The sequence below is a fragment of the Nomascus leucogenys genome, chromosome 4 (assembly GCF_006542625.1).
Source record: "Nomascus leucogenys isolate Asia chromosome 4, Asia_NLE_v1, whole genome shotgun sequence".
Taxonomy (NCBI): Eukaryota; Metazoa; Chordata; class Mammalia; order Primates; family Hylobatidae; genus Nomascus; species Nomascus leucogenys.
The window spans coordinates 47,901,990-47,922,329 of record NC_044384.1 but is presented as its reverse complement, the minus strand read 5'-3'; the positions used below and the strand labels follow the sequence as shown (position 1 = coordinate 47,922,329).

At 35.9% G+C, this 20,340-nt stretch overlaps 1 protein-coding gene across 2 annotated transcripts in view; it reads right to left on the bottom strand.

Moving 5' to 3' along the window:
- TRAPPC8 (trafficking protein particle complex 8) overlaps positions 1-20,340 on the bottom strand; it is a 112,539-nt gene that overhangs the window by 22,119 nt on the left and 70,080 nt on the right. The window contains exons 15-24 of one of the 2 annotated variants that reach the window (XM_030810612.1): positions 18,385-18,579; positions 17,832-17,962; positions 14,877-14,951; positions 14,324-14,450; positions 12,110-12,264; positions 5,534-5,976; positions 3,690-3,837; positions 1,885-1,981; positions 619-687; positions 470-528 (exon numbers count right to left, since the gene is read on the bottom strand). In XM_030810612.1, the coding sequence (XP_030666472.1) occupies positions 470-528; positions 619-687; positions 1,885-1,981; positions 3,690-3,837; positions 5,534-5,976; positions 12,110-12,264; positions 14,324-14,450; positions 14,877-14,951; positions 17,832-17,962; positions 18,385-18,579 (1,499 nt within the window). Of the gene's footprint in view, positions 1-469; positions 551-618; positions 688-1,884; positions 1,982-3,689; positions 3,838-5,533; positions 5,977-12,109; positions 12,265-14,323; positions 14,451-14,876; positions 14,952-17,831; positions 17,963-18,384; positions 18,580-20,340 lie in introns of both variants that reach the window. The other variant, XM_030810613.1, reaches the window with a different exon arrangement.

Genomic DNA, 20,340 nt, shown 5'->3' with positions numbered 1-20,340 from the left:
GGTTTGTTTTGGGGACTGAAGGCAGGTTGCAAAACTCAATAAAGTTGAGATGCTTATCCTCCAAAGAGTCTGGGGAGGCTGGGTGCAGTGACTCACACCTGTAATTCTAGCACTCTGGGAGGTCGAGGCAGGCAGATCACTTGAGCTCAGGAGCTGGAGACAAGCCTGGACACCATAGTGAGACCCTGGTCTCTATAAAAAATTTAAAAAACTAGCCAGGTGTGATGGCTGATGCCTGTAGTCCCAGCTACTCGGGAGGCTGAGGTGGGAGGATCACTTGATCCTGGGAGGTCGAGGCTGCAGTGAGCTGTGATCGCACCACTGTACTCCTGGGCAACAGAGCAAGACCTTGTCTCCAAAAAAAAAAAAAAAAAGAGTTTGGGAATTACTGCGATAAGCCTTGCCAAAAATATCCAGATATGCCATAACTATGACTTAACATCAAACACTACTATGCTTACTTGCATACCTGTTCATTTCCAAAGATGATATCTGCAAAGGTATATTTTTCAGAAGACTGTGTGGCCGCTAAAAAACAGGGGAAAACAAACTAATCATATCGTTGACATAAAATATAAAATGACCATTTAGTAAAGTGTAAAAGTAAAGTGAATTTACCTTCTTTTTTCTCACATCTTATTGCCTTAAAGCAAAACTTTCCCTTCTCCCTACTGGCAAGTTTGGCATCTAGGAAGAAAAAGGGAAATTTCAAAGATGTTTCTCAGTTCATCACATGATAAAACCCAATTCATTATTTAGACTTCCTTGGTCAAAATGCAAAATAATTCGTAATTATAAATAATGTTTAATGAAGAACATCTTTGTTTTTATCTCAATGAAGTGACCTCTTAAAAAGGATAAATTTCAATTTTCTCAAAATACATATCCATGTGTGCACGTGTGTATATATATATATATATATATGTATTCATATATGCAACATTTCAGATAAACAGAAAGTTTGAAAGATCAGAACACAAGGACTGGAAAGCCCATAATCCTGCCACTCTACCATTTCTTCATTTCCTTTCAGTATGTTTCATATGCATGATTTATACCAATATTACTATATGAACACACTCTGCTATATGTTTTCCCACAATTGCAGGCACTTTTAAAATGGTACTTTAAGTACATTTCTGGTACACATTCTTTTGTTTGAATGTTATGTAAACATGACAGTTCACAGAAAGCCAGTCAGTACGTAGGTACAGATAAACTCACCAGTGGTAAAGGAAACAAAGAGAAAAATCCCATATCCTAGTCTATATATTTTTGTACCAGTTAAGTTGTTTTTTGTTTTGTTTTGTTTTGTTTTTTTGAGACAGAGTCTTACTCTGTTGCCCAGGCTGGAGTGCAGTGGCATGATCTCAGCTCACTGCACCCTCCGCCTCCCGGGTTCAGGTAATTCTCCTGCCTCAGCCTCCCGAGTAGCTGGGATTACAGGCACCTGCCACCACGCCCAGCTAATTTTTGCAGTTTTAGTAGAGACAGGGTTTCATCATGTTGGCCAGGCTGGTTTCAAACGGCTGACCTCAAGTGATCCACCCACCTCAGCCTCCCAAAGTGCAGGAATTACAGGTGTGAGCCACCACGCCCAGTCTTGGTTGAATTTTTGACAGTAATCATGTACCCAAGCACCGATTTTACAATAAAAAACAAAAAGAAGAAAATACAAGTATAAAAGATGTGGAAGGGAATTAAAAAAATGGGAAAGACTGGATCAAGATAGGTAATTTGATTTACAGTTAGGTAAACTAATGAAATCACAATTTAATGCTTAAAAAAGTTAATCCCAATAATCTTAAGACATTCTGATACTATTCTGGAAAACCAAGTAATGAAGTTTCAAAATTTATTATGTAGCAGGAAAAACGTACAAACCTTTGTTTTCAGAAAGATTTACAGATTTCTGTAACTTCCAGTGTTTGCTACTACTTGATACTTGCACTATATGGAATTCCTTAACGCCTGCTTCACTCTGTCAAAAAAAAAAGATAGGAGAGTCATTCAGGATTTAGAAGCACTAAATCAGAATGTTCCGATGAGAACAAAATTCAGACACTGCTACCAAAGTCAGTGTCAATTAACGTAAGATGCAATTACAACATACATTTCCAAAAACTTATTTAAATCTCTTTCTAAACACTTTCAGAGACATCAACATTTTGTCCAAGAAGTATTTTTGACTATAATGCATACTCAGTGGTAAATTTTAAAATACTGAAAGCCATTGAGTTATTAAAGCCTATCACAATGAGCTATTGGGTAGTATTTAAAAGATAAAAAATTGTCCATTTTTAATCAAAATTATGGCATTTTCTTTTTATTTCTCTACTCTTTCTGAGATATCTCATTCTTATTAAGCAAAAAAAACAAGCAACAAAAACTCACATAACAGAATCCTAATATATGGTCAGTACACATGAAATTATGTAAGTAGCATGTACTTTTTTAATTCTCCTGAATAAAAGCTAATCTGGAAGTATTAAAATATTCTCACTCTTACTATAAAAATATTGATTTTTGGGGGGAGATCACCAAAGTACAGCACATTAGCCCTAAATATCCTAGAAAGCAGACACCTTACAAATTTATGAAGTTAAAAGTAAAGAACATTACAGAATTAAGTAACATTTCAAATAAGTACCTGAACTGAATCAATCTAATGCTACGAGTCCTATTTCAAACATGAGAGATCACACTCTCATCTTTGAGAATATTCATTTTTGGCTGGGCACAGTGGCTCACGCCTGTAATCCCAGCACTTTGGGAGGCCGAGGCGGGCGGATGACAAGGTCAGGAGATCGAGACCATGCTGGCTAACATGGCGAAACCCTGTCTCTACTAAAAATACAAAAAAATTAGCCGGGGGTGGTGGGCACCTGTGGTCCCAGCTACTGGGGAGGCTGAGGCAGGAGAATGGCATGAACCCAGGAGGTGGAGCTTGCAGTGAGCAGAGATCGCGCCACTGCACTCCAGTCTGGGCGACAGAGCGAGACTCCATCTCAAAAAAAAAAAAAGAATATTCATTTTTACAGCCTGGCCAACATGGTGAAACCCTGTCTCTACTAAAAATAGAAAAAAATCAGCCAGGCATGGTGGTATGTGCCTATAATCCCAGCTACTTGGGAGGCTGAGGCATGAGAATCACTTGAACCCAGGAGGCAGAGGTTGCAGTGAGAAACCTGGGTGACAGAAATGAGAACCTGTCTAAAAAGAAAAAAAAAAATTCATTTTTATATTAGAGTGCATAAACAGGAATGGCAATATTTCAGAAATTTACTATATAAAGGAAATGGCACTGTTAGAAATGTGCAAGTGAAGATTACCAAGTTAATATTGAATGTGATATATTAACAGAACCTCACAATTTAGTAACACCAATGGATCTCAATGGTGAGACCTAGAAAGCATTTTATGAGATCTTTTAGAATGAATTAATGGAAGTATACAGCATATCAGTGTGTACCATATTAATATCAGAAGATCTTTTTATTTGAAGAGAGACTAAGGGATAAAATTACAAATCTAATGAAGAATTAAGATGATTTCATACTATTCTACATGAACATTCCTAAAATCTCTAGCTTACGCTGTCTTGTAAAGGAAAACAAAAACCACTACTAAAAACAAGGGAAACACTTCAAATATAATTAAAAACAAAACTCAGTTTTAAACCAACTTACAGTATTGGTATTTTCCACATCCACAAAGACTAGCATATTGCCTCCTCTGCCTTCTTCATTTTCAAGAGAATTACTTCTGCAGACAGTGGCCCGTACATTTAAAGACCGACTGGTACAAATAATTGCAGTGTGTCTTAATATTCTGTGCCTGAAGTTAAAAAAAAAAAAGCACATTTAATCTCAGTCTCTATAATTATCTAATTCCAAACAAAGATTTTAAAAACTGATCACTCTCAGGACCATTTATACTCTAAAAATCCATAGAATACATTAAGTAAAATTACATAGCCTAACTTCAGTTCAATTCTTTCTATCCAATTTGGAAGGAAACTACTAGTCTCCCTGTCTAAGTTTTTGCCCTACTTATCAAATTCATCTGTATAACACATAAAAATAATCTTCATATGGTAATGTTCTGATTGTGCTTCTTTCTTTTTTTTTGAGATAGAGTCTTACTTTGTCTCCCAGGTGGGAGTGCAGTGGGGTGATCTCAGCTCACTGCAACCTCTGACTCCCAGATCAAGCGATTCTCCTGCCTCAGTCTCCTGAGTAGCTGGGATTACAAGTGTGTACCACCACACCCTATAATTTTTGTATTTTTAGTAGAGATGGGGTTTCGCCATATTCATCATCTTCATCATAAGGTGTCTGCTTTCTAGGATATTTAGGGTTATGTGCTGTACTTTGGTGATCTCCCCACAAAAATCAATCATATTCACCATCTTCATCAGCCATATTGGTCAGGCTGGTCTTGAACTCCTGACCTTAAGTGATCTACCCACCTCAGCCTCCCAAAGTGCTGGGATTATAGGTATGAGCCACTGGGCCCAGCCTTGCTTCTAACAGTGGTTCTGAAGCTACTGAAGGACTACCAAATAAAGCTCAAACTTTAACCTGGTATTCAAAACTCCTCACCATGTAAGCTTTACATTTCAAAGGTTTCTTCCTCTTTACCTCTTTTACAAAAATTTTACACTGTGGCTGAACTAACTACATTCAGTTTATGTTCTCTAATCTGTAAATCTTTACAAATTAAATATATTCAGCCGCTCCCTGGAATAATACCCACTACTCTCTTGCATATCCCTCCCTTGATATTCAAATGCTAAAATCTTTTTTTTTTTTTTTTTTTTTTGAGACAGAGGCTTGCTCTGTCACCCAAGCTGGAGGACAACGGTATAATCACGGCTCTCTGTAGCCTTGACTTCCTGGGCTCAAGCGAATCTCCTGCCTCAGCCTCCCAAGTTATTCCTAGTTAATTTTGTAAAAATGACAATGGAGGTATCAAAAGAAAATATTCTGTTGGACAAAATATAGGTCATAGATCCTGGATGAGCCAGTTAGCTTTGATTTCTTCAGTGATCATCTATTGTAACACCATCATAATCATCTCTTCTGTAAATATGTACTGTTTTTCATACATTCTTGTGGGGCAAAGGGGAACACTAGGGGAAAGGTAAAACAAAACAATTTTCTTAAAAAAGGATGACTGAGACGACCAGGCAGGTTGTCTTCAAACACAAATGACGCCCTATTTTAATACATGGTACCTGTTAATTTCATTATTATGTGACAGCTCTGTCCACAGTACTTAATCGTATCAAACAATTGAGAAGTTCACAGAGAGAAGCAACTAAAAAAATGTGTGCCGTCAAATTTTATTTTTCCATTTTTGGGTACCTAGAACTTACAGTTCTATTTGAGACAATTTCAGATATAAATATCCTGCATAATCTGGAAAGGAGTAATTTCTTAACATGTTAGTAAATATCAAAATGTTTATCTGAATATGTGCATATACATTGAACACAGATGTTAAATTTTATAAGTTTTATAATACTAACCGTATTTTTGGCTGCTTTTTGACACTTTCATAGTAAAACAAAAAGTTAATTTCATGGACACCTTCTTCATCAGGCCCACGTAACCACATTGGCAGCTGCACTGAGGCTCCGGGTAGAAGAACAGTGTCAGGAAGGGGAACAGGAATCACCTCTGGTTGACTTCCTGTGCCAATGCCAAAGTCTACAGAAGAAGCTGATGATATGAGTGCTGTACACACAGAGGTAGCATCTGTCACAACAGTCTTGTAAGCACTACAATTTTCAGAAGCTGAGGGACTTAGTGGTGTTAGCACAGCAGTATTACCACCGAAAGTAAAGAACTCTGGACGTTTAGAAACAACCTTCAATCCAGTAAGTGGACATTTGCTGACATTGACAAATTCTACATATGCTTTTCGGATTTCTCCACAGAGGAGCCCTGTAGGAAAATGTATAAAGAACACCTGCATTGGAGGGAAAAAATATTATTATTTGTGTGTTAAAAATTTTGAATCTCTAATGAATAACTTTAAGATACTTTTTTTTTCTTAACTAAAGGTTTACAAGTATTTCATTAATTCTTTGGTATCTCCCTGAATATGTGGCAGTTAATGACTCCATTTTACAAAATATGATGAGACAGAAGAATGTTACTCTGCCACTCAGTAGTGATTCTAGACTTATGAATTAAAGGTATACTATCAGCACACAAGAGGGCTAACATGTCAAAACTTTCATAACTTGGTAGATTATGGACCAGAAAAGTTGAAAGTAATTTAACACAGCTATATGAAGTAAATATCAGTTTTATAACCCTTATAACTGTCAACTAAAGCAGCAGCTCAACTACTTATGTCTATATCATTAAGATGAAAAGATATGCCAGATTTACCATGGATTTTAAAGTGAAAGAATGGGCAGATCTATGATTCCATATCCGTAATTTTAAAATCCAAAGAACTCCAACCTCAGGCTTTTAGTAACTCATGTGGGGGCAAAACCTGACCTAAAAGAGGCTTTTTATAGTCTTTCCCATTTAGTGTGATATTAATATAGTTCATGCAAGAAATATTAATGTGTTTGATTACTAGGTGCTGCCACAAAGCAATGGAGTTTACATAACTTCACACACACCCTTCTAAAAAAAACTTTTTAAATTGATTTCCAACACACATGTGGCCTCAATATTTCAGATGAGGGATTGTGGACTTGTGCTTAAAGAGACGGAAATTCGGGCTAATGAAATCATACAGTAAGTTATCTGCATTTAAAAGATTTTTAAGTATACTGGCTGGGCACAGTGGCTGATGCCTGTAATCCCAACACTTTGGGAGGCCAGAGTTGGTGGATCCCAGAGAGTTGGTGGATCCCTTGAGCTCAGGAGTTCAAAACCAGCCTAGGCAACATGGTGAAACCCTGTTTCTACCAAAACTACAAAAAATGAGCCGCACACCTGTAGTTCCAGCTACTGGGGAGGCTGTGGTGGGAGGACTGCTTGAGCCCAGGGAGCGGAGGTTGCAGTGAGCCAAGATCGTGCCACTGCACTCCAGCCTGGGTGACAGAGTGAGACCCCATCTCAAAAAACAAACAAACAAAAAACAGATATTTAAATGTCACAACTACACTAACATCTAAGCAAGCTGGAAGATAAAGGTAACAATATGAGTGAAATGTTCTAATAAAGTTATAGCTGGCAGTCACTTCATGAAATTCCAGTGGAAATATGTTTTTGAATCTAAATATGAGTGGGACTTATGGCCATATTCTTAAAAAGAAAAAAATCAGATGAAATTTGGGGACATTATAAGTTTTAAAAATAAATGAGAAAACAAGGGATTAATGTAGAAATCCCACATATAGATTTAATAGGATAAAAAAATAAGCTAGACATAGCATTATACTGAAGACACTGACTCTCTGTACTGATTAGTGTCAAATAAGCTTATAGTCAAGCTGAAACTTGTGGAGGAATTATTAATTTTGTTATTACATCCAACACAGCTGCATTAATAAAAACTGAAATAGAGTATTTAGTGTGTAAAAACACACTAAAATACATAGAGACACCTAGATACCATCAAGAAGGTTACAGCATTGGTAAAATGGTAACAGTGATAGAACACATAAAAGACCAGTGGTACCAACTATGTATAGGATCACATGTACCTTCAGAACACAGGTTTACTAAATATACTATTTTGACTCTTTAAGAAGAACAAGGCCGGGCGCAGTGGCTCACACCTGTAATCCCAGCACTTTGGGAGGTGGGTGGATCACGAGGTCAGGAGTTTGAGACCAGCCTGACCAACATGGTGAAGCCCCGTCTCTACTAAAAATACAAAACTTAGCCAGGCATGGTGGTGCGCACCTGTAATCCCAGCTACTCAGGAGGCTGACGCAAGAGAACTGCTTGAACCTGGGAGGTGGAAGTTGCAGTGAGCCGAGATTGCGCCACTGCACTCCAGCCTGGGTGACAGAGCAAGACTCCGTCTCAAAAAAAAAAAAAGAACAAGTATATTTAGCCTTTACTTCAAATGCTCCGTTGCTGAAAGTCCTTTTAAATAGTTGGTATTTGTGACAGCTTCAAATATAAATGGAAAACAAGACCAAGAACTCACTATCTCACTTCTAATTTATCCTAAACATGTACGTGTGTGAGTACAAAACGACATGCTTAGGATTATTCATTGTGGCTTTACCTGTAACTGAAAATGACTAGACACAAATCAAATGGTCTAGCTGAATGATAAATATATATAATAGTGCTTGTGCAGTAAGAAATTAAAGGAGTTTGCTCTTTTCTCTGCTTCTCTACATGTTAAAATTATTCCTAACAGAAACAATTGTATTAAAAGATTTAGGGGGAAAGATTTCTAAACTTTCACTTAGAAAATGAAGGCCGAATAATTAGGGATGGGGCTTAAACAATGTAAAAGTAAACCTCTATTCATAGGAATATGTTATTTGAGAAGCACTGCATTTAAAAACCATCTGTACATTTAACAATCTTAATAACTGAAGAATATTTAAATGATACGGCTTATTGAAAATTATAGGTGCTGGGCACGGTTGCTCATGCCTATAACCGTAGCACTTTGGGAAGCAGAGATGGGTGGATCGCTTGAGCTTAGGACTTTGAGACCAGCCTGGGCAACATAGTGAAACCCGTCCCTACAAAAAAACAAAAAAAGGCCGGGCACAGTGGCTCACGCTTGTAATCCCAGCACTTTGGGAGGCCGAGGCGGGTGGATCACGAGGTCAGGAGATCGAGACCACGGTGAAACCCCGTCTCTACTAAAAATACAAAAAATTAGCCGGGCGTGGTGGCGGGCGCCTGTAGTCCCAGCTACTCGGAGAGGCTGAGGCAGGAGAATGGCGTGAACCCGGGAGGCGGAGCTCGCAGTGAGCCGAGATCGCGCCACCGCACTCCAGCCTGGGTGACAGAGCGAGACTCCGTCTCAAAAAAAAAAAAAAAAAAAATTAGCCAGGTGTGGTGGCATCCACCTGTAGTCCCAGCTATTCAGGAAGAACACTTGAGTCCAGGAAGCCAAGGCTGCAGTGATCAGAGATCATACTATGCACTTCAGCCTGGGTGACAGAGCGATCCTGTCTCCAGAAAAAAAAAAGGGGGGAGGTGGGGGGAGAGAAGAAAAAAAAATCATAAGCTAGCAGCTAGCAGAATCATTAAAAACAGTATATTTTGGTGTCTTACACTGATTTATTTTGACCACATAGATCAGAATCTTCCCATCTGAAAGTAAGCTCTAACAAATTTTTACATATGTAATTCCAAACAAAATGTTCATTAGTTCAAGACTTTTAAACAATAATGGTGAATAGCCCTAAAATAACATTTGAATCCTGACTCATTTCAATTCATCATCAGCTTTTTAACTCCTAGGCTTTATCAATGCAATTCTAATCAAAATTATTATTGTGGGAACTTGAAAAGCTTGGACGAAAATGGCACAAGTATTAAGAAAAATGAAAAAAACTAAAGATTATAAAAGAGACTTGGCTTGCCAGATTTAAAAAAAAATGATAAAGCAACAGTATAGTACTGACACAGAAAGAAATAAGTAAATCTTATCAATCAGAGTAGGCTGCATCTAAAAGAGAACCTGGTATGATACTTTCAGAATATTAATATAATAGAAAGATGGCATAATGAGTTGCCCACATTCTTTTTTTTTTGAGACGGAGTCTCGCTCTGTCACCCAGGCTGGAGTGCAGTGGCGCGATCTCGGTTCACGGCAAGCTCTGCCTCCCGGGTTCTCGCCATTCTCCTGCCTCAGCCTCCCCGAGTAGCTGGGACTACAGGCGCCCGCCACCACACCCAGCTAATTTTTTTTTATATTTTTAGTAGAGACTGGGTTTCACCGTGGTCTCGATCTCCTGACCTCATGATCCGCCCGCCTCGGCCTCCCAAAGTGCTGGGATTACAAGCGTGAGCCACCACGCCCGGCGAGTTGCCCACATTCTATTAATGGTACTAGAACTAAGCGACAAAGCTTGAGCCTTATCTCTTGACAACCAGAAACTGGCACTTGGGTCAGTCCATAAGTTTTTTTTTATTGCCCTACACAATTCTTTACATGCATCACAATTAAGCAAGGGTTAAATATGGACAGAATACGGGTAGTTCAGCAATACCCACCTCTCAGCACACACCACCCATCACTATTTTCATGAGTATGTTACCTATATCACCACTACACGTATAGGATTACTACCATAAAAATCATCCAGTAAGAAGAAAGGAAATAACATCCAATTAAAAGAGTTCCCAGCACTTTGGGAGGCCGAGGTGGGCGGATCACGAGATCAGGAGATTGAGACCATCCTGGCTAACACAGTGAAACCCTGTCTCTACTAAAAATACAAAAAATTAGCTGGTGTATGCTGGCACCTGTAGTCCCAGCTACTCAGGAGACTGAGGCAGGAGAACTGCTTGAACCTGGGAGACAGAGGTTGCAGCGAGCCAAGATCCTGCCACTGCACTCCAGCCTGGGTGACAGAGCAAGACTAGGTCTCAAAAAAAAAAAAGAGTATAAGCAGGCAATCATATAGACACATGGAGGGGAAAAAATCATACAGACAAAAAACACTGATCAACCCTATCAGTTATCAGAGAAATGTAAATAAAAACATTTTTCAATCTGATTTGCAAACATTAAAAAACAAAAACTGGTATTATCCAGAATGGCACAGATGTGAGGCAACAGGCACCCTCACTCTGAAAAGTGCAATTTACTATAGCTTTGCTGAAGGTTATTTTGTAGTGTATTGCAAAATTTAAAATTTATACATCTCTCCACCCAGTAATTCCATTTTTAAAGTTTAGTCAAATCTAGAACATGGACAAAATATATACATGATATTTACTGCAGAATTGTCTGTATTGATGAAAAACTAGAAGTAAACCCATTAAGAGCATGAAAAATTTATTACAGTATATCCAAATAAAAGAATACCATATGTAACGGTTAAAAAGAAGACTGAGTTATGCTGTTAAGGACAAAAAGTAAGTACAGGATAAAACGTGTAGTATGATTGCATCTATAATTATTAAAACTATATATAAGTGCACAATGCAAGGTCTGAAAAGATAAACAGCAATTTGGTATCACTGGCACTTTTGGAAGTAGGTTGCTATCCCTGTAAACCCCCTACTAGAATAACTTGAGGATGTGGGAGGAAGGGCCTTCTTCACCCTTACATTACATGACCCTACCACCTTTGCCCTGCTCCTCAGGTATAAGCCTGATCCAAAGTGGACCACATCTTTCTTCCAGAAACTTGAAATCTGAAGTGGCTCAAAGACTGAAAGTTGCTGGACTAGGGTTATATCAAAAACAATGCTTTCTAGACGCTTAAAAACATTTGCTCTTAAATTCCCTGGAGCTTCTGCCACTTCTTGTTCTATAATACTTTAGTATTATACTAAAGTATTACAGAACATATTATAATACTTTATTATGTTATTATAGTATGTTCTATAAAATATAAAAATATAGTTCTATTATATATTATATAATATATATGTTCTACAAAATACTGTAATACTTTAGTATTACAGAACAAGGTCCTTCAACTAAATAATATATTTCTCTTTCTCTGGCTATACTACCTAGCAACAGTTTCTATCTTTTGCAACTTTTAATTTGTATGGTATAAAAGTAGGATAGGATGGGATAAGAAGAACGTGAAGGTAAGAAGAAGGTGAAGAAATACTGCTTTTTATTCAGATACTTCTATATTGCTTAAGTTTTTTTATAAGCATTCGTTCACAAATTATTTTTTATAACTTATGAAAAAGAGTCACTTGTTTTTAAAATCCAGAGTGGTTTTTTTAGAAGTATTTTTCCCAATTTCCATTAATATTGTGAGGGTTATATTTTATAGCCTGGCTATGACTTAATGGCAATTTGCATGATTGCCTTACATTGTGAATTAAATATATTTAACACTAGCTTAATAATAATTTAAAAGTATAGTTCAATGTAATATCAAAAACCTCAGAGCCTAAAATTAATTTACTCAGAATATTTGCTCATATAGATAAATTAAGTCCATGAAATTTTAAAAATGAAATACCTCCAACAGTGGCATTTCTTCTGTGATTATGGGATCTAAACGTCGATCAGGGCCATATTTAACAGATGTTTTCTCTTCTTTTGTGTTGTTAAGTCGAGGACCTTGAATTTCTAAATCCTGCTTCCCTCGGACTGACAGACTCAAGGAATATTTTCCTGAAATAAAAAACAATCAGTGCCCTAAAATAATTTGGTATGTTAACTGACATCAATTTAACTTGAATATGTGAATATTGTAAGCTTCAGATTATTTCTAGAAAAATTCCAGACAATTTTGATTAACATGATTAATCAAAGAATTTAGTATATTTTCATTCCATGTTTAACACCAACTAAGATATGCTACTTAATTTCTCACTTCGTTTTAGATTTACTTTGCAAAAAAAGACTACACATTACTCAATAGGAAGCCCTCTGAAATCTGTATTTAACCATGTGTCTATTAACTAACAAAACCTGAGAGAGTAACTATCTTAGGTCCAACAATTTAATTTAGGCCATGAGAACGGGAATCGATTCACAAAGAAAAGAAGTGGAAAGCAATAAAAAGGTCAACTTTTTACTTTTACTCATATTCAAATATATACATTAATTTGAATTATTTCTGGAATATAAATAACTGAATCTTCTCAAGAGACTGCACAAAGAAAATTAGATACAGTAGAGTTTTCTCAAAATTAAACTTAATATTCATGTGAAATTTTTCCCAAAAGCTTCCATGTAGTGCATGTATGTGTGAAAAAAGCTAGAGTATACAACTATCTTTCTTGCAGGACTACTTAAAGCCTTTAATGTGCTGAAGGTCACTGTAATAATCTCAAACCAGATATAAAATGTATTGATTCCCACACTTCATGTGACCCAAATCCTTATTAGCATTTTACATAATAATGAGCTACATTAAATCATGAAAACTCTGCTTAGAAGATAGGATTTTAACAGTTAATTCAGAGTCTCTTCCCATTAATATTATACAATAACATATAAAGTATTTTAATGCATATATTTGGTGCCTTAAATAAAACAACTACCTATATTTTACTGACAACCATAAATTTGTGTACTAGATTAAGATCCTAGTTACATACAGGTGGGAAAAGGAGATTCAAAAAGCTCTCAATATCCAGTTATCTTGCTTTAAAAATGCAATAAATCAGCATTTTTAAATTATAAATAATTTAAATTATAAATTATATAAATTATAAATAAACTTTGTCTGGTACTTGTCAACCAAAAAATACAAATACAGTACTAAAATGCAGAATACCTTACTCAATTTTAGTGCAAATTTTTTTCTTCAGTAAAATGTTTTTAGTTTCTATGGATTCATTTCATTTATTTTTCTTAAATGGTGTACTGAATTATCCTAGATACCCAGGCAAGTGTATTTAATTGAAAGTTAAAAGAACCAACAAATTTTCCACATGTTCCCACTTTCTCAATGTTAATAATCAGCTTTTGTAAATGCTAAATTCATGTTTGTCAAGGACTATTCAACTTAGTTTGTTGTAAAATAAGATATATCTATTAAAATGAAGAGCCAGAAGTAGGAAGTCTCATAGTAAACTCCCTCTCCTAGCATCTTTTCAACTTAAACTCAAATAACTACATACAGTAATTACATGGTAATGTTAAATCTTGAAGGGTTCCGAGTTTAAAAAACAAAGAAAACTACATTAAATGCACATATTGCGTAGTTTTACTTTTCAAAAATGTGTAGAACATACTGTATAGTGCACCAAGAATATCAGATTAACACTAAAGCCCTACTCTTTCTTTCAAGACAGAAGACAGAACTTAAGGTATTTAATATCCAGCGATGTGAAAACACAGGTCTTTAATTTGTTCCATGTTTTATAAAAAGGAAATATTCAAAAAATAGAACATATTAAGATGGTTTTTATATTGGCAGCAGACAATGGTTAGAATTTATTTGGTTAGAATTTACTAAATTTGGATCAATAACAGAAAAAAATACATAGTCTAAAAATTAACAAAAGAAAATATATCAGAAGGGAATCAAGTTGTTGATTTTTGATGCTAGAGATGATGTTAGAGGTTAAAATAATCTAAATTTGTCATTCTTACATCTGGCTAAATGTCTTTACTTAACGATACATTAAACCTATTTAAAAATACCTCATTTTTGTTCATTTTATTCTATGGAATGATTTAAGAAAGTTTTCTAATTGTTTACCAATGCTATAGCCTTTACCTGTGTGACATCCGGGAAGAGCACCAATGCCATCTACTGTCATAGAGCCCTGAATAGTGCCAAGATTATAAACAACTCCCAGAATATGCAGCTCCCCTATGTGATGGGGAAAGAGCTTTAGTCTTGCCTGTGGAGATATTTAAGTCACTCTTATTATGCTTTCATAATATCTTAAATAGCACAATACCTAATTCTATAATGTTGCAAAAACATAAACTCATGACCTAAACTTTTAAAATGCCAATTAATTTATGAAAAGTATCTTCTTCAAAAGAAAATCTCTAAATTTAATAATTATAGGCCTAAACCCTCAATAATAACTTTTCATAAAAAGCATATCAAGAAGAAAGCAACAGGCTTCTCAGGAAACTAACAAATCAAAGACCACTGCAAACCACCAATTTCCTCCTGAGCAATTCCTATTTCCTAATCTTGCAAATTTTAGTTCTTAAGAAAACTAGAATATAAAATAAACTGAATAAAGATTATTTAAAAATTTGTTTTCATCTTACTTTCAGAAAGGCATAAAGCAGAGAAATGATAAAATAATTACCACTTTTGATTCTTCGCCATTAATTAAGAACTCTGAAATAACTTCAGTTCCAATCATTTCAGGTTCACTTGTAACCTAAAAAATAAATTTCATAAATTATACATTCTAATGAACAAAGTATCAGATTATTGACACTCATATATCAATACTTCGAAACAATAACACTAAAGTCTGCATTTACTTCGTTTTTACCACATGCTGAGCTCTACACGAAGTGTTTTTATTTCCACACCTAGAGTAGACCCAGGCTGTAGTAGGCACTCAATATATATTTTTTTCATTTTGTTCAGTCCAACTCAACTGAGAAGGATAAGCAATCGATTCAAAGATGCCACTATCCACATGCCTGTAATCCAAGCTACTCAGGAGGCTGAGGCAAGAGAACCGCTTGAATCCGGGAGGTGGAGGTTGCAGTGAGTCAAGATGGCGCCACTGCACTCCAGCCTGGGTGACGGAGCGAGACTCTGTTTCAAAACAGGGGAGCATATCAAAGATGCCGCCACCAAGATAATAAAACCCTAAGAGAAAATACCTAGCTGCTCATAGTCAACAATGGCCAAAGGGTCATTTAATTTAATCTTACAATAATAGCAAATTTCTTCTTTTGCTCTGACCAGCCTCTTTTTCAAAATTGGTCAATTACATAGAAGAGGTAATGGTAGGCTAAGCATGATAAAGAAAGACAGGTGGACAATAAGAGCAGTGGGAGAGAGGGGAAAAAGGCCTGTTTCCCCAAAAGCAATGACATTTCTCTGGTCATGTAGCAAAGCAGAGCTAATTGGCTCATACTGGAGATAAACCTGATCCTCATAAACACTATTATACTTTTACCATGACATTATTTAGCACAAGAAACAAAAACTCCCGACATTCCAGTTCAGTATCTTAGTCCATCACTATCTTAGTCCATTTTCTTCATTTCTTAGTTATGAAAAAATCCAGTTTGAAATTTATAGAAAAATATTATTTTAAGAAATACTTCATCATACAAATGAAAATATTCACTTAACTTTAAACCTCCTTTAAAGTCTCCCATATTGAACAGACTAATATACTTAAAAAGCTAATAAATCTTTTTAAAAAACATTTCCAAGTTTAACTGCTCATACTCTTCTAATGAGTATTCCAGGCACCCAAAAGATTAGAAAAATTGCAGAAGTTGCTAAAATTCAAGTCAGAATACAGCCTGGGAAATCTCAGTCATTCAAATTATTAACAATGAATATAAATAATGCAAAATATCTTCAACAAATTTAACCAGCAGGACTTATTTATTTATTTAATTTTATTGTTTTTTTACTTGTTTTGTGGTTTTTTTGAGACAAGATCTTGCTCTGTCTCCCAGGCTGGAGTACAATGGCATGACCTCGGCCCACTGCAGCCTCAAGTTCCCGGACTCAAGCAATCCTCCCACCTCAGCCTCCCAGGTAGCTGGGACTACAGATGTGTACCACCACATCTGGCTAATTTTTAAATTTTTGTAGAGATGGGGGTCTCACTATGTTGCCTAGGCTAGAGCAAGACTTAAAATAAGGCAATCTTGAAAAAATCAAAACACTTGAGCACCAAAATGCTGGGGTATTTCCCAGTTCCAAAATCCTTTTTTTTTTTTTGCCACATTATTAAAGCATTTAGCAAGGTAGTATAAAAAAAGCAAGTTATATAATAGATACTGGTGAATAAACTAATAAATTACTAAGTAAATATATATATTTGTCCAAGTTATTTCATTTACAGTCAGGTGGGTATTAATAAAGAAACTATTTGGCCACATCATTTCTGCTTCAAAATTAAGCATCTTAGATATGTAAAGGACTTACTAGACATGGAAATGAAAAGAAAAAATATAAATGAAGTTTTGAATAGGCAATTCACAAAAGAGGAAAAACAAAGAGTTTCAACTTCATCAGCAATCAATGAAATGGAAAATAAAACAGTAAAGATGGCATTTTAAAAATATCAAATCAACAAAGTTTTTAAGTAATACTGCTACTGTTATAAAGATGAGACACCCAAACCCATATGCTGCTTAGTAAGAAGCTCATTGGTATGAACTTTTGTGACACCAGCAAGGCACTACAATACTTTTCCCTAAAATCTTCACTTCATGCCCTGGAATCTTCCCCACAGAAATAATCTAAAGGTAAAAAGCCACGCATAAAAAAGTGCACCACAGTATTACCGTGATAGTCAACAAACAGAAACTTGCCAAAAAAACTATCAAAGATGGTAAAATAGCTTATGAATCACCCATATGATGGAATTTTATGCAAACATAAAATACTAAGACACTTTGATATCAGAATATGCCTATAAAACAACATAGAATGTAAAAAGCAACATACACAGTATGAAGGAATCCCAAATATGTGGGAAAAACAAACAAATGAAAATAACTGGAAGGCCAGGCGTGGCAGCTCATGCCTGTAATCCCAGCACTTTGGGAGGCTGAGGCAGGAGGATCACGAGGTCAGGTCAGGAGTTCGAGACCAGCTTGGACAACATGGTGAAACCCTGTCTCTACTAAAAATATAAAAATCAGCTGGGCGTGGTGGGTAAGCCTGTAATCCCAGCTACTCAGGAGGCTGAGGCAGGAGAATCGCTTGAACCTGGGAGGCAGAGGTTGCAGTGAGCAGAGATTGCACCACTGCACTCCAGCCTGGGCAACAGCGCGAGACTCTGTCTCAAAAAAAAAAAAAAAAAAAGAAAGAAAAAATGACTGGAAAGATACACAGCAAAATGTTAATATTATGAAGACAGATGGTTTCACTTCTATTCCTTATGTTTTTCTGTATTTTCAATTTTCAAAAGTAAGTACATATCATAATTTTTATAACTAAGGAAAAATAAACCAAAATGAAGTATAGCTCACTGAACAGAGTACATTGAAATGTCACTACAGCATTTGTTAGGCTGTAACTGAAACATAATTACAAATACCTTTTAATAACTTACTAGTTGTTTAACTTCTTCATTATCCTTTCCACTGAAATCTTTAGGATGAAACTTCCAAAGCAATGACAAATCAGTCAACAAAAGTGGAACTTTCAAAGGGTTTCTAAAAGCCACTTCCACTGTAATTGGTTCTATTAAAAAAAAGGCCTAAATTAATAACTTTAATAAACATCACACCTCATTCTCAGCTTCGATTTTCTAAATGCATCTCACTTTCATAGCTCTGCATTTCTGCCTAGACTGTCCTTTATCACCTTATAAATGTCCATGTATTCAGGATTCAGTTGTAATACTACATTACCTCCTTGAAAAGATTTCCCCAATTTCTCTGTACTAAAGAATGCCATTCCCTCTTCTATATTCCGACATCACATTGCAAATAGTTGTAGATGAGTCCCCCTTGTCTGGTTTTATAAATGCAGCTCAGTAAATTATGAGTTCTTAATTTATTTTTGCATCCCCAGCACCAATTATGTGTGCCAAACAATAAATTATCTTCATCATGCTGTAAGTAAAACAAATTAAAAAAGAAATAAAAATTCAAGTATATCACCTTCTACAACTGCAAGTGGAAATCTTGAATTATCTGAGTAACTGTTCAAACAGTATTGTGTGGGATGAAAATTGGATGGAATTACTCCTTTGTTAACCACAGAAACAACTTGTTCCTCAAGTTCTCTCCACTGCTGAGAGGATTCAGAATCATATTCTTGATCAAGACTTACATGAGTAGCTGCTTGTTTTTCACCTAAAAAAAATTTGTAACAACACGTTTATGAAGACTTGCCTTCAAATAAAACGTATTTAAATAGATATAAGGTACAGAAATAAAAAAATACATATATACATTCACTCTTGCCTATTTCTAATTCTGAGTGAAAAATATCCTCTCATTAATCCTAGCTTATCTGGATTTTGCTTATAATACTGATGTTCTTTTCCTCCTGACTCTGAAAGAATGTATTTTCCCTAGTGCCCACAAACAATTTTTATTTTTATTTTTATTTTTTTTGAGACAGAGTCTTGCTCTTGCCGCCCAGGCTGGAGTGCAGTGGCGCGATCTCGGCTCACTGCAACCTCCGCCTCCCGGGTTCATGCCTTTCTCCTGCCTCAGCCTCTCGAGTAGCTGGGACTACAGGCACCCGCCACCACGCCCAGCTAATTTTTTGTATTTTTAGTAGAGATGGGGGTTTCACAGTGTTAGCCAGAATGGTCTCGATCTCCTGACCTCGTGATCCACCCGCCTCAGCCTCCCCAAGTGCTGGGATTACAGGCGTGAGCCACCGCACCCGGCAAGCAATTTTTATATAAAACATTTCAAATATACAGAAAAGGCATGGAGACTAATATAACAAATATTTGTATACTAAAATTTAACAAATGTCAACTTTCGCCTGTGATCCCAAATATTTTTTATAAAACAAACATCACAGATAGAGTCAATGTCCTCTCTGCACCACCCCCAATCTTATTACTTTCCTTCGCCCTCACTGGCATCACTTCTTCCTAGAGGTATTCCAAAGTTAAAGTGTATCATTTTCATCCATGATTTTACCACATAAGTATATTTTTAAAATGCATAAAATTAGTTTTTATGTTTGAAACTTATACTGTAATTGACTCTTCACTCAGCATCAAGTTGTGGGAAATGTAGAATTAGCATGAATTCTCATGTACTGCAGCATGAATCCATTATGTGAATATACAAAAGTATATCAATTAATCCTCTATTAGGAATTCCATTTCTTTCACTCTTTTGCTATTACAAACAATGCTACTATGAATATGACAATTTAAAAAAAAAATACTAAATCATATCTCAAGGAGAAACATTGATTAAATTCAAATATAAGAATGTTTAGAATGACAAAGTTTAACAGCTATCAAGAGCTTTAAAATATATGCATTTATATAAAATATATTTGTACAGATTTAGGGGGTACAAGTGATGTTTTGTTATACAGACATATTTTCCTGGTGGCAAAGTCTGGGCTTTTAGTGTAGCCATCACCCAAATAGTATACACTGTACCCATAAGTAATTTCTCATCCTTCACTCCCTACCCTCCCAAGTCTCAATGTCTATGTGTACACATTATTTAGCTCCAACCCCAGTTATCAATGAGAGCATGTAGTATTTGACTTTCTGTTTCTGAGTTATTTAATGTAAGATAATGAAGAGCTTAATATATTTATACTTTTGTTCCATTATTGCCATCCTAGGGCTCAATCCTAAAGAAATAATCCTGCATTTTAAAAAATAAAGTCTTACAAGAACAGCAGAACATTGGTAACTGTTCTCTGCTTCTATGTACATTTGAAAATTTCCATAATAAGACATTTAAAAAACAAATTTTATCTACAAAGATGTCCATCATAATATGACTTTTTTTTTTTTTTCTTTTTTTTGAGACACAGTCTTGCTGGAGTGCAGTGGCAAGATCTCGGCTACTGCAACCTCTGCCTCCTGGGGTCAAGCGATTCTACTGATTCAGCCTCCCCAGTAGCTG